We start from the raw sequence: 14,027 nt of genomic DNA on the forward strand, positions 1-14,027 counted from the left end.
ATATCCGGAGACAGGACCAGTGCTGCAAATATGGTGGCACGGGCCGGTACCGCGTACTGGTAAAAATTGACAGCTGGTACACAGTACCACTGACCCGACCAACTTGACTGCAGCAGATGTGTGGGAGGGGAGGAGAGCGCAGCGCGTGCTTCTCCTGCCCCACAGTCACCAGTCCAGTCTCCAGTGGCGGCGTGTATCTCAAATTACGCACCGGTTTGTTAGCCAACCTGTGCCTGATTTGAGCTACACGCCGATGGAGACCAGACATAGGGGAATGAGAGGAGTGCACTGTGCTCTCTTTCCCTCTCTCTCTCTCTCTCTCTCTCTCTATATATATATATAGAGAGAGAGAGAGAGAGAGAGAGAGAGAGAGATTATCTTAAAATATATTTGTATTTCAATAAAAATAAATATCATAAAACGAAATGGCCTTGCAAAAAAATGGATCAATTGATGCCTTGTGGTGGGAGTGGTGGTGGGGGCTTGAATTAGGTCTTCTATGTACCACAGCAATGCCACAGCTTGCTTAATGATGTAACAGCACAGTTAGGAACAAGAATCACTGTTAGGTTTAATATAACTACTGGAGAAATGCTATAGTATCTCATATGACTAAAATCAAAGTAATGTTAATTACAATGAACTTAAAAAAATTACCTCTCTGAAGTGATAACAAAGTCACGGGATCCGGTCTGAAGATCGACAGTGTCTAGGTCGACAATGTTTAGGTCGACCACTATAGGTCGACAGTCACTAGGTCAACATGGATGGAAGGTCGACAGGGTTTCTAGGTCGACATGTGCTAGGTTGACAGGTCTAAAGGTCGACATGAGTTTTTCACATTTTTTTTCTTTTTTTTAATTTTTTCATACTTAACGATCCACGTGGACTACGACTGGAACGGTAAAGTGTGCCGAGCGAAGCGGTAGCGGAGCGAAGGTACCATGCCCGAAGCATGGCGAGCGGACGCGGTGCACTAATTTGGGATCCCGGTCACTCTACGAAGAAAACAACACAAAATAAAAATCCTTATGTCGACCTTTAGACCTGTCTACCTAGCACATGTCGACCTAGAAACCCTGTCGACCTTCCATCCATGTCGACCTAGTGACTGTCGACCTATAGTGGTCGACCTAAACATTGTCGACCTAGACACTGTCGATTTGATGAACCACACCCCAAAGTCACACCCATGACCCCTCTCCTTGTGGCCTGGGTCCAGGCCTGAATCAGACCCATAATTTTTGTAACATTGTATGTATGAATGTATTATAGATATTGGAGCAGGTGTACATATTACTTTAAAACGTCCACATTTTAGAAATGGGTAGAATGCAGCATACATGTGACATGTGAAGTTCATGCAGAACTATAGAAGAGAAACTCCACTCTGAAATATGTACAATCAAAATAGTACATTGGGAAAAAAGGAACATACATACTAGGAACACATGTAGATTAGGAATACATGTAGATGGTTATGGTTTTCACAAGGGTCATACATTTGTGCAAACACTCCAAAATTCTGCAATGCCCTTTCTTTCCATCTTTAGCTCCTTTTCAGGGTTCATGCTGTGTACTACAAAATTCCTGAGGACATATCATACATCAGGCAATGAGGGGGTTAATAAATGCATCACAACAAAAAATACGGTATCCGGACTCTAGGTCGACACTGTCTAGGTTGACACACATTAGGTCGACACCTATTGGTCGACATTGAGTAGGTTGATACACGAAATATGTTGGCACAGCCATTAGGTCGATATGAACAAGTTTGACATGGAAAAAGGTCGACATTAATTTTTCACATTTTTTTTCATTTTTTAAAACTTTGTAATACTCTACGATCCACATGGACTTCAACTGGGAATGGTAACCTCTGCTGCGTGCAGCGGTAGCGGTGCGAGGCACCTTGCCTGTCGCTCACCATGCGAGGGAACACGGTGCACTAATTGGGGTTCCCCATCACTTTACGAAGAAAATTACACCAAAAAACACAAAAAAAACTCATGTCAACCTTTTTCCATGTCGACCTTGTTCATGTTGACCTAATGGCCGTGTTGATTTATTTCCTGTGTCGACATAGTCACTGTCATCCAATAGGGGTTGACATAGACACTGTCAACCCTGAGTTCCATACCCAAAAATACAGTACCATAATGTGTGAATTCTAATTGCCAATTTAAAGTAGGCATAATGTATTTAAATATCTCTTTATTTGTATATTCAGGATGTACAGTGTGTGCATGCGTGTGCGTGTGGTAGTATAGCATAAAAACAATACTCTGACAGATGCTGCATAAACTATTTATTATGCAAAACACAGCAATGTTTCAGAATGATCATTCTTCAGTGGAACTTTTGATATTTTGGTTTGCATGAATCCAGATTTTGGGCTCAGTTGCAAAATTATAGTTTGAAAAAAAAAGAAGGAATTACAGACAGAAAACCATCTAGAAGCAGAGAGAGATTAACATTTCTCTGTCACATTAGTTGAGGACATCCTTAACCTCCCATCTGGATGGGTCACTAGAGAGAACATTACAACCGAATTTCTGCAGGAGCTTTTAAAGAATTATGGAATTAAAGAGCAGGCTGCTTATGTAACAGTGTGCTTCATGATTATCCTCTGTCACATACTGTACTTTGCTACAGAAGTACTCTGTCTTTGCTGGATTTCCCAAACCCCGTTGATCTAATCAGTAGCTGGGGGGTAAGAGGCAGGTGGGAGAGCTCCGGTGTTAGGCACTGGGGGAGCCTTGGGAATTAAGCAGTATCTCTGACATCAGCACTGCGGCAAAATGGACAGTTCCATCTATACAGTTGTAAATTAACGCTACAGTCAATTGTTTAATAATAGCTCCTACAAAAGAAAAGCTACTCCTGTCTACAGAAAAATTACTAAATCTAGCGAGGAGGAGGTTAAAATCCTATTCGGTGGTCACCAATGTAAACGCATTTTCCCCCAGCTATTGATCGTGCCTCTCAGTATAAAAGCCAGGGCGCAGGTGCCCCTCCCTTATCCTTTCTCCAAGATGAGTTTTGGTTCAGATCATTACCTCTCCTCTTCATACAGGAAGATCTTTGGAGACTCACCCAGGTCATCCAGTCGCCTTGGGGTGGGCAGTTCTTCATCCAGGACAACAATATCTGGCGGCTTTAGGTCCCAGTCACAGTCCAGAAGCAATGTCCCATCTGGGTCCTCTTACAGGAGATCTGTCCGGCCTGGTGGCTACTTGTCTGGAGAAAACTTAGACCTGACCCAAACTTCAGTGGTGAACAATGAATTCAAGATCATACGAACCAATGAGAAGGAACAGCTCCAAGGTCTCAATGACCGCTTTGCAATGTTTATTGAGAAGGTCCACAACTTGGAGCAGCAGAACAAAGTGTTGGAGACGGAGCTCGTAGCCTTGAGGCAAAGGCAGTCCGAACCATCCAGGCTGGGGGAGCTCTACCAGCATGAGATCAAAGATCTTCGGGCTCAGCTGGAGGACATGAACGCGGAAAAGTCCCAGCTCATCCTGGAGAGGGACAGCCTAGAAGATGATCTCCAGAAGCTGAAGGCCAAATATGAGGATGAGATAAGGATGAGGGAGGAAACGGAATATGCTTTGAAGGCGCACAAGAAAGATGTAGATGATGCCACCTTAGCTCGCCTGGACCTAGAGAAGAAGGTGGAATCTCTGTTAGATGAGATCAACTTTCTGAGAAAAGTGCATGAAGAAGAAGTGACCGAGCTGATGGCCATGCTCCAAGCCTCCCAAGTCTCGGTGGAGATGGAGTTGTCCAAGCCTGATTTAACCTCGGCTCTGAAAGAGATCCGCTCACAGTACGAAAACCTTGCTGCCAAGAACCTGCAGTCTGCAGATGAGTGGTACAAGTCCAAGTATGCCAACCTGAGTGAGCAGGCATCTCGCAGCTCCGAGGTGATCAGGGCCAGCAGGGAGGAGATCAACGACTACAGAAGGCAGCTCCAGTCCAAGACTATCGAGATCGAAAGCGTGCGTGGTACTAATGAGTCTCTGGAAAGGCAGATCCAGGAGATGGAGGAGAGGCACATGGAAGAAACGGCAGGTCTGCAGGTAAATCTCGCACTGCATAGTGATAACCAGACTGTATCAGTAATTATCTTTATAGCCACTGTATACATAGAGATGACAATATATAAAAGGCTGTTAGTATTCCGGGTATGCTGGTCAGTCGCCGGCATACCATACTGAACCCCTATGAGCGGTCTCTCCGCATTGTGACTCCGGTCTCTGCCCATGGTGCTGAACAGCTCTCTATAGAACAGTAGCTACATATCACGCACCCTACATAGGAAGTATAAGGTCTGGAGGTAGTATCAGGTATGATAATCATCACCCACATTCAGGTATAATTACACATACATTTTATTAGTATTTGTATTTAATATTCTTTATCCAGCTTTGGTAGGACAGTGTATACAGTGACTAAAATCCTCTGTCACATTCTTGGCTTTTAATCCCCATAAACGGAGCCATGCATTTTTTTTATTAGACGTTATTCTCTCTAACTACTATATTGCCACATACTTGCAGGACCAATAGCGAATTGGCTGCATTTTGTTTGCATACGACGACAATTATGCACAATGAATGCAATACAGTATGAGTGACATTATGTAACAGACTCATTTAGGTACACTGAGAAGTACAGATCGTCTCTAGGAGGGATGGGAGGGGGTAGGGAGTGGCAATCGCCAGAGTCTAACAAAGACACTTCGCAGAAGTATCAGGGGACTTACCAGCTAGGAAGGGCAGGGGGCAATAATTACTCTCATATGGTATTCAGCTCATGCGCTCTTTGTATTAGTAGTTATTTCATATGCTAATCAATCAGTCATAGTTATTTAGGTCTAGCTAAGTGGTTTGCAGTGAACCCATAATAAAATGCTTTACAGCATACATGTTTATCTATATATCCTATATTGGATATTATGTGTCTGTAACTAATGTGTTTATGCTGTTTCTTGTATGTTCTGTCCCCTGTGTACAGTGCTACACAACCCTTAGGCACACATAACTAATAGCTAATAATAATATCTGCAGCACATATAAGGTTTCTAGTGGGATATACTATAAGATATATATATATATATATATATACATACACACACACACACACACACACACACACACACACACACACACGTATTGTCACATTTATGGGGTACAATTCCGTGAGTGGCAACTATTATGAGCTATACATAGCATTGCTTTGGATGGGCACAGCGGCTGTTGGTATATCTCTGTCTGTCTGTCTATCTATCTATCTATCTATCTATCTATCTATCTATCTATCTATCTATCTATCATGTATGTAAATCTAATCTAACAAATAATCATATTATATAACCATTTGTCTCGTATATGTCTGTCTGTCTGTCTGTCTATCTCATATATGTCTGTCTGTCTGTCTGTCTATCTATCTATATATCATGTCATATATGTAAATCTAACTGCATCTATCTACAGTATCTGTATCATATATGTCTGTCTGTCGTCTGTCTGTCTATCCATCCAACCAACCAACCAACCAACCAACCAACCAACCAACCAACCAACCAACCATCCATCCATCTATCTATCTATCTATCTATCTATCTATCTGTCTGTCTGTCTGTCTGTCTGTCTGTCTGTCTGTCTGTCTGTCTGTCTATCTATCTATCTATCTATCTATCTATCTATCTATCTATCTATCATAGTTGGTACATGGTTAACAGCATAAAACTAATGACAATACATGTATTAAACAAAATGAAATGTATACAAGCGTAATGCCTATATGTGCAGTTATAAATAAAAAATAAAATAAAATACAGCTTATGAAATAAAAAGAAATAAAAAAGATTGATTCATACTTTAAGTGAACGTTGCATAATTTTCTTTTTACTTAATAAATATAATCAAATTTTAACTCGTTATTATTCTATTAATGAGGTGGAGAAAAAATATAATTTTGGATCCTGGCTTATATAAATGTTTTATTCCCTTATCACAACTTCATTCGCCATCTTTAGATAGGGAGTGGCACCTCGTTCCTTCCTTCATCAGCTTACAGGGATACAGAGAAATCTAGTGATTAAGTCGGTGCTGTGTATATGTTTATGTTGTGTAGAGTCATTGGTACATTGTATGAAGGAGTGATAAGAGCAGAGCTGGATGTATAGTAGCTGCCTGGGTGTGGGCAGTGTTATTCTGGCAACATAAATCCACGGGGACTGTGCTTGTTACATTTCCCAGGCAACCTCCCCTGTAACCACAGACAAAATATCACCCATTAACAATTCTTTGGAAAATAAATAAAGACTCCTACATATAAAATATTACTTGAATAATGAATGCACCGGAAATACTTTGTAGTCATGTCCTATTAAATTTACCATAAAGAGTAAAGATTTTAATGGAATTAGACAACACCCCATCTAAAAAGTTGTGTGATTTATTTCATGCCATCAGGAGGCAGATATTAAATACAGTCTGCCATCAGTAGGTATTCCTGGATAAATGAGGAGGCCACATGTAATCATGGGGGTAATTCCAAGTTGATCGCAGCAGGAATTTTGATAGCAGTTGGGCAAAACCATGTGCACTGCAGGGGAGGCAGATATAACATGTGCAGAGAGAGTTAGATTTGGGTGGGTTATTTTGATTCTGTCCAGGGTAAATACTGGCTGCTTTATTTTTACACTGCAAATTAGATTGCAGATTGAACACACCACACCCAAATCTAACTCTCTCTGCACATGTTATATCTGCCCCCCCCCTCTCCCCCCCGCAGTGGACATGGTTTTGCCCAACTGCTAAAAAAAATCCTGCTGCGATCAACTTGGAATTACCCCCCTGGTGCTGTAAAGTCTCCTGGCTGACCACGACATTGGCTTCTATAGGCACTGGATGTTCCAGACTCTTTAGGCTGCTATCACACAACTTTAAGACATAGTTGTGCTAACAATATAACGACCCCAGGATCAGTAATGGGATCTACAGTATTTGGTTAAGACATGCTTTAGTATATGTATTATGTACTGTTGTGCTGTTTATTGCCACATTTGTGCTGTCACGGCTGCATTTTTCATAAATACCATAAAGTCTTAGAGATACAATGGAATTGTAAGCAAATGTTATAAGATATTCTCTATGGGCCGCATAATATCATTAACAGATGTCTAGGACAGGGGTAAGCAACAAGTGACACTCCAGTTTCTGTGACACTACCAATCCCAGCATGTCCTGCAACAGTTTTGCTGTTGGGGCATGCTAAACCTATGGCATAGCATGCTGGATCTGTAGTTCCACAGCAGCTGGAGTGTCACCACTGGCCTAGCCCTGGTCTAGGACATGACATTTGTATGACAATCTTTGTGTCAATGCTAAATACAATATTGAGAGCATGACGTTGGTTGTCTTATTGGCTTGTTTTACAGGGTGCCCACAGAAACTTTGAATAATGTAAATTAGCATGCTCTAGTCTGTAGACTCTGCATTACAATAGCACATTGATATGTGCACATAACTCAATATAATTAAAGCTATAACTGTAAAATATACATTTGCAAAACATGTAGCTAACCATCATGACCCCTTCCTGCTGGGAGATATTTAAGGGAAGGTTTTACTTTTGGCAAAATGTTATTGGTGACAAAGGCAAAAATAAAAAATGCAGTAAAATGTTACAGAGGAACATCAAAAATTATAATGAGGGTATTCTCAAATGTAGGGCACTGTGGACAAACAGGGACGTTTGCACGTTATAAATATTCTTTAGTATTCTTAATGATAATAATAATTACTGTTATTATTAGTATTATTATTAAAAGTGAACACAAGACTGTTTTTTACTTATTGAAGCTCTTCAAATCAGTGTACTGTTTTTTCTGCTGTGCATATCACAGGAGCACCTTATTGCATGTACTCTTCCTCTCTTACTTGTCTGGGATAGTCTCATTTCTAAAGTAATGGATACATCACAATTTATAGTCATCAGATGATCTCTGTATACACAGCAGTACAAAGTATTTCAGGAAACAGGTTTGATGATCTTGATGGAATTAGTGACCTTTTCACTCCTGTGGATAGGTTACGTAGGACGGGGCTGCATGTGTCCAAGCCTAGCACATGCGACTTTGAGCAACTGCTAGAATTGTAGGCTATACAGAGTTGAGCATACGCAAAGATCCTTCTGAATTTCAGATGTGTCTCTTGCACCAGATATGAGGTTGATGCAGATGTTCTGATAGTGACTTTCACAAATGAATGGATAGGGGCAGTGTGCAACTATCTGTAAATACAGGTGAAGATCCATATGTCTCCAAGCAAGCAATGTAGCTACATTTGTGGCCGGCTAGGGCCCAACTCTGATTCAGGCCCTGTATTCTACAGTGTCATTTAACACTAAAATTATCAGTGGGGGAGATGTATCATGCCTTGGAGAGAGATAAAGTGGAGAAGTTGCCCAAAGCAACCAATCAGCTGCTGTCATTTACTGTATCTAGCACAGTATTTGACGTGACTGTTATAAGCTGACTGGCTGCTTTGGACAACTACTCCACTTTATCTCTCTCTCTCTCTCTCTCTGAGACTTGAAATAGCTCCCCCTTAATGTTCAATCGAGAGACAATAACATTCACAACTGTAGCTTTGCACAGCAGATATAATAATCAGCCTTCCTTGTGTATTATAGGATACTATTAGTCAGCTGGACAATGAGCTGAGGAACACAAAGGGTGAGATGGCACGCCACCTGCGGGAATATCAGGATCTGCTTAATGTCAAGATGGCACTGGACATTGAGATTGCAGCCTATCGGTAATTGTTGCTACTACACTTATTCATTCATCATTTTTAGTCATGTTACTGCAGATGAAAAGGTTATTAGAACGTTCATGAAACAATAGTTTGATATGTGAAATCTATTGTATATGGATATTACAAGGATGGGAGGGGGTGGTGGGGGAACACAAAGTCCTTGGCATATAAAGATATAAGACCACATTATAGAAACTTTACCATTTTTTATCATGTATATATTGTATAATGTAGTTAATGTATATTATTATTATTATTATTATTATTATTATTATTATTTATGTAGTTATTTATTTATTTTGATTTAAACAATATTTTTTTCATATTTTTTTCAGGAAACTGCTGGAGGGGGAAGAGACCAGGTTTAGCACGACTGGGATAAGCTTTATGCCCCCAAACCCTCCTCAGAGTTATTCTTATCAGTCTCGAATCCATAGTTCTTCCTCCAAGATAACACCTGCTGGAACCTCCATGAAGAGAGATGAAGCAGACGCAGGTGCTAAAACCACTCCCAAGACAGCTACTCACAGAGCGGAGACCTATGAGGAAATCATTGAAGAAACCGTTGTATCAACCAAAATAATAGATAAGACAAACCAGAATGATGGAGCCAGCAGTAACCCTTAAACAACTAGTACCTTACTAATTAATTAGAAGTTTCACTTTTCCATCAATCCATTCACTCCTATAAATATGCAGTACATGCTAGTTTCATAATGGTCACAATAAATTTCTAGGGAAATGTATTCACAAGCAATGCCATACTTGAGATCGCCATTGGCATTTCCACTTTAGCTTCCCATCCAAACACTAAACCCCCCCCCCCCCCCCCAACCCATATTCTCTCCAGTGTCGTCCACAGGTGCATGTACTGGATTGAGCTGGTAGCCTCTTTAGGAACCAGAGACAGGTGCTGCTTGGGTAAGTGACAGGTAACGGTGCTACCCATTTATAACTGTGCCCTGGGCAGTGGCTCTAGCTCGACTGCCCTCAGTATGACCCCAAACACAATAAGTACCTATTTCTGACAGCCCAGGTTTTAAGAATATCCATGCTTGAGCACATATAGTTAAATAAAAATGACTGATGTACTAATTGTTACCTGTGCTTAAGCATGGATAGCCTTAAAACCTGGACTGTTAGTGTGCCTTGAAAACTGAGTTTGGGGATCACTGCTCTAGTGGTAAAGCTAAGAACCCTGTGCTTTATAAAAGAGGTGCCAACATCTCTGTGGGGCCCCAGTACTGGGGGTATGGCCAATGGGGATATGTGGCCAGACTCCACCCCTTCCCCCCTATGAAATGTTTTAAAAGAAAGCAGCAGTCATTCCTCTCTCTCCCTGCCCGAAGTGCTGCTGTCTGCAATGGGGAAGGGGGGGCAGTGGGCACCAAGACACTGCTAAGCTGCTTCAATAGGCCCGGTCAAAGAGTACCCCCCACCACCACCAAACCCCCCACCATACACACACACACACACACACACACACACACACACACACACACCTTTTCGGCACCACTGTACCTATACAATACAACAACAGTATAAAATGACTGACTGATGCCCATGCAGGTGTGATAGTTGCATGATGCACTATTCTAGAAATCAACAGTAGACCATTCCATAGTGTTTTGTTATAGAAACTCATTAATAAAAGCACATCACTCTTTAATACTATCTAGGATAGAATACAGTCTTACAAGTTGCACTTTGTGGTTACAAAAACTAGTATCTGATACTATCGGTGACATGGGACCATTTTTCACTTAAAAGCACATTAGAAATTGTAGGCATTTATAATGGTTTATTCTACAATCAACGCATACAGTAGATAGAAGTATTATATTAACAAGTGTGTACACCTGTCCAATATGTGCACAAAGACAAGTCACACAACTTCCTTCAGCATACAGTGGGGGTAGGACTACACTCGCACAAGCAGAAGATTGACGTGATAAGCATTGGCAACAGAGAGCATTATACACCAAAAACAGCAACTGATATGAGTCATTGCTCCTATGGTTGCTTCAGAGTAGACAAGTGGATGTGCCATAGCAAAGGTACATTCCTCCAGCAAGATGTGCCTAGGTTAAGAATCTGTCTTTACATGCCTTACTACAAGTGACAGTCCTCTGATCTCAGAGTAATGTTTGATGCATATCTGCTTTTGTGACCAGAGGTTAATGGGATTATTTGGGACATTTTCGATAGTTAAACCCTGAAATGCTGAAAATGTTGATGATAAGTGAAAGTGACAATAATCTAACACCTGCAGAGAAGGAAAATAAATAAAACAAACATCATGATATCAACATGCGTCTTGTTTCATTAAGGATAGTGGGGGTTGGGATGAGGCCTTCACTGGGATTGTCATGATTGGAACATTTCCACTTTTGATATAATATATGTTCTTGTTTGCTGGAACATATATCATTAAGACAGATGATACTAATATACTTGCCAACTCCTCACAGGAGGAGGCAACCAGGAGGGAGATGGGGCACGGACATGATACCACAATCATGTAAACGTAGCCCCACCCTCCACGATGCAAAGCGTTGAATCCCAGCATTATAATCTCCATTACAAATTGCATCATCAGGCAGCCTGGACCGCCCACTTCACTAGGGAATTGGGTTGCAGTGGATGGATGCTGCCAGGATGCAGTACACTTGCCTTCTCTTCCATTCAGGGAGGACAGGTAAGTAGTTTAGGTAATTAAAATGTACATTTGCATTATTGGTGTGGTTTGATTGATGCAGTATAACTGCTCTGCTCAGGTTAAGCACTGCACGCCCGTGTTAGGGCGGGGCACAGGGCGTGTGTGTTATGTGTAGAACACTGGCAGGGAATTTTTATTTAACAAAAGTGCATACACGGTAATCAACTGACCAAACTGAAAATTGCTATACTATAATACAAAGAAAGAACCCTATAATTACATAAACCGAGATATGACCCCTTACTGTGAAGTAAGGGAGTGCCACCGCTGAAAACAAGAAATAGGATATTAGAACAAAATAAAGATGTCTGGTTTGTTGCAATATTTAAACTTACCTTTTATACAAGGATTATAAAACTCCCATAAATATTAAAACAAAGAATGAGATAAGTGTTAAATATATAATTTATGTAAATTAAAATTGACTGCTGTGCAACACTGGCTTGTTAAATAATCATATAATTGTTGGTAGTAAATTATATTAAAAGTAGTTTATCAATAATTCCCAAATATTTGGGATGATTGTATGATTATTATTATTATTATTATTATTATTATTATTTTTTATTATTATTATTATTATTATTATTATTATTGTTGTCTTTTATTTATATGACACCACAAGGGATCTGCAGCGCCCAATTACAGAGTACATACACAAATCGGCAAAAACAAGAAGACGGTGACTTACAATTCAATACAATATAGGACCAATACAGGGTATATAAACATGGCTGCATCAACAGACAACACTAAAATAAGTATCAAGGCGGCAGAAAACCGAGGGATTTGGAGCCGTCAAAGGAAGCAATGAAAAGAAGATAGGTTAAGTAAGAGACGTAAAAGCACATGAGGGAAGAGGGCCTTGCTCGTGAAGCTTACATTCTAAAGAAAGTTAGACAGGTAAATGTCAATTGTGTTAGATCATATACATATAGAATGACTTTATTTTTATATTCAGTATAACAGGCTCCACTATGGAAAAGTGTTAGTCCATCTATGGATTATAAATAGTGGCAGGAGAGGTTTTAACCATCTATAATATAATCTTTCTAGCATAGAAATGCAGATATAAATGATCTGTTACACCAACACCACTGTAGTTTGTTGTAATCACTGAAAGCGCTGGGCACTGGCAGTGGTTCTAGGCAGGCTCCTCACCAGAAGAATGCCTATATAAACACAGCACACCAGGCACTGCCTCCGTTCTTCACTCCCTTCTCCCAGTTCCATTCATAATGTGCGCACCACAGCCAAGCAGCAGAGCCGAAGCAGGAGGCAGACAAAACTGCGTCCCACAGCGCTGCTGATGGGTGATGATGATGGATCATCATTACTCCTCATTGATCATGCTGCTGCAGCTACCTGCTGGCTAGTGCAGCCCTTTGCCATAGCACAGACACATAGCACAGGGAAATGGCCGCCAAGCCATTTTTTCGGAGACTTGCGCATGCACTGTAGAATCTGGCACTGTGCCAGAGTCTCTAGTGCTCAGACAGAGTGCTAACAGCTCTGCTGCCGGCTACGGGACGGGAGAGGAGGGGGCCCATACCTGGAGACTGCACACGGGTCCCCTCCTCTCTAGATACGCCCCTGGGCCAGAGGGTCGAGGTTAGAGTTCAGCAGCGGGGGTTAGGCTATGGAAGGGGAGGATTACGTCACCACCAGGCCCAGAAGATGCCACTGGAGCTGCCAAACCCTATGTACCAGGTAAGTCATCACAAGATCACTAGGGACATTTTGTTGACATTCTAATCATGTTGACATTTCATCAGTGTTGACATGAATGGCGACGTGGTCAATGTCGTCATGCCAAGTATGTCAGCATTCTCATATCAACATTTTGAATGTTGACAAAATATACCACACTCATTTTGGTTTGATTAGGCCTGAGAACCACAGGGACCTTGAGGGTTCTACACTATGTAAGCCCTATATAAATGGGGGGTCTGTGTCTACCAAAGCTACAGAAATATTATTTGACTTCTCACCTGACCAGTCATTTCTATGTCATCTCATACACACACCAGGTTACAGGTGGTATTTGAAGTAGACTTACTCTGGCTCCTTTCTTCATTATTTTGGATCTCATGCAAACACAGACCATCAATAACTCAAATCCCTCCTACTCAAATCCCTCCTACTCTAAGGTCTGCCCTTCCTATCTGTGACCATTGTGCGACCGGTTACAAATTGATAAAGAATTCAAAGAACACAATTTCCTTGTGAATCATTGCAGCACAACTACCAGGTATTGTGTTTATGGTGTTTGGGGAATGGTCCATGCCAAACATAAAATTCCTCTGAGATCTGGGACTTCCCGGCACATCTCCTGGAGTTCCAGAAGCCTTGGCAGCTATTCAGTATACCAGCCAACAGCTTTCAGTGGTTCCAAGCGAAACATTACAGGGAAGGTTTTGTAAAGTGTATTTCTATTCACTGTTGTTAAATTGCACAATTTATATTGCACC

General features: G+C 41.1%; 1 protein-coding gene across 1 annotated transcript; it reads left to right on the top strand.

Moving 5' to 3' along the window:
• The first annotated feature begins 3,017 nt into the window (after positions 1–3,017).
• Positions 3,018–11,146, top strand: INA (internexin neuronal intermediate filament protein alpha). Its single transcript, XM_063961954.1, has 3 exons — positions 3,018–4,088; positions 8,713–8,837; positions 9,173–11,146. Exons 1-3 carry the CDS (start codon positions 3,039–3,041, stop codon positions 9,462–9,464), a joined length of 1,467 nt encoding a protein of 488 aa, XP_063818024.1. The 5' UTR covers positions 3,018–3,038; the 3' UTR covers positions 9,465–11,146.
• Positions 11,147–14,027: the final 2,881 nt, after the last annotated feature.

This window comes from Pseudophryne corroboree, chromosome 3, assembly GCF_028390025.1.
Source record: "Pseudophryne corroboree isolate aPseCor3 chromosome 3, aPseCor3.hap2, whole genome shotgun sequence".
Lineage (NCBI taxonomy): Eukaryota > Metazoa > Chordata > Amphibia > Anura > Myobatrachidae > Pseudophryne > Pseudophryne corroboree.

Coding starts and splice junctions, on each gene's coding strand:
- INA (XM_063961954.1), top strand. CDS start 3,039: ATGAGTTTTGGTTCAGATCATTACCTCTCCTCTTCATACAGGAAGATC. Junction 4,089..8,712: donor AAGAAACGGCAGGTCTGCAG/GTAAATCTCGCA, acceptor TGTGTATTATAG/GATACTATTAGTCAGCTGGA. Junction 8,838..9,172: donor ATTGAGATTGCAGCCTATCG/GTAATTGTTGCT, acceptor TATTTTTTTCAG/GAAACTGCTGGAGGGGGAAG.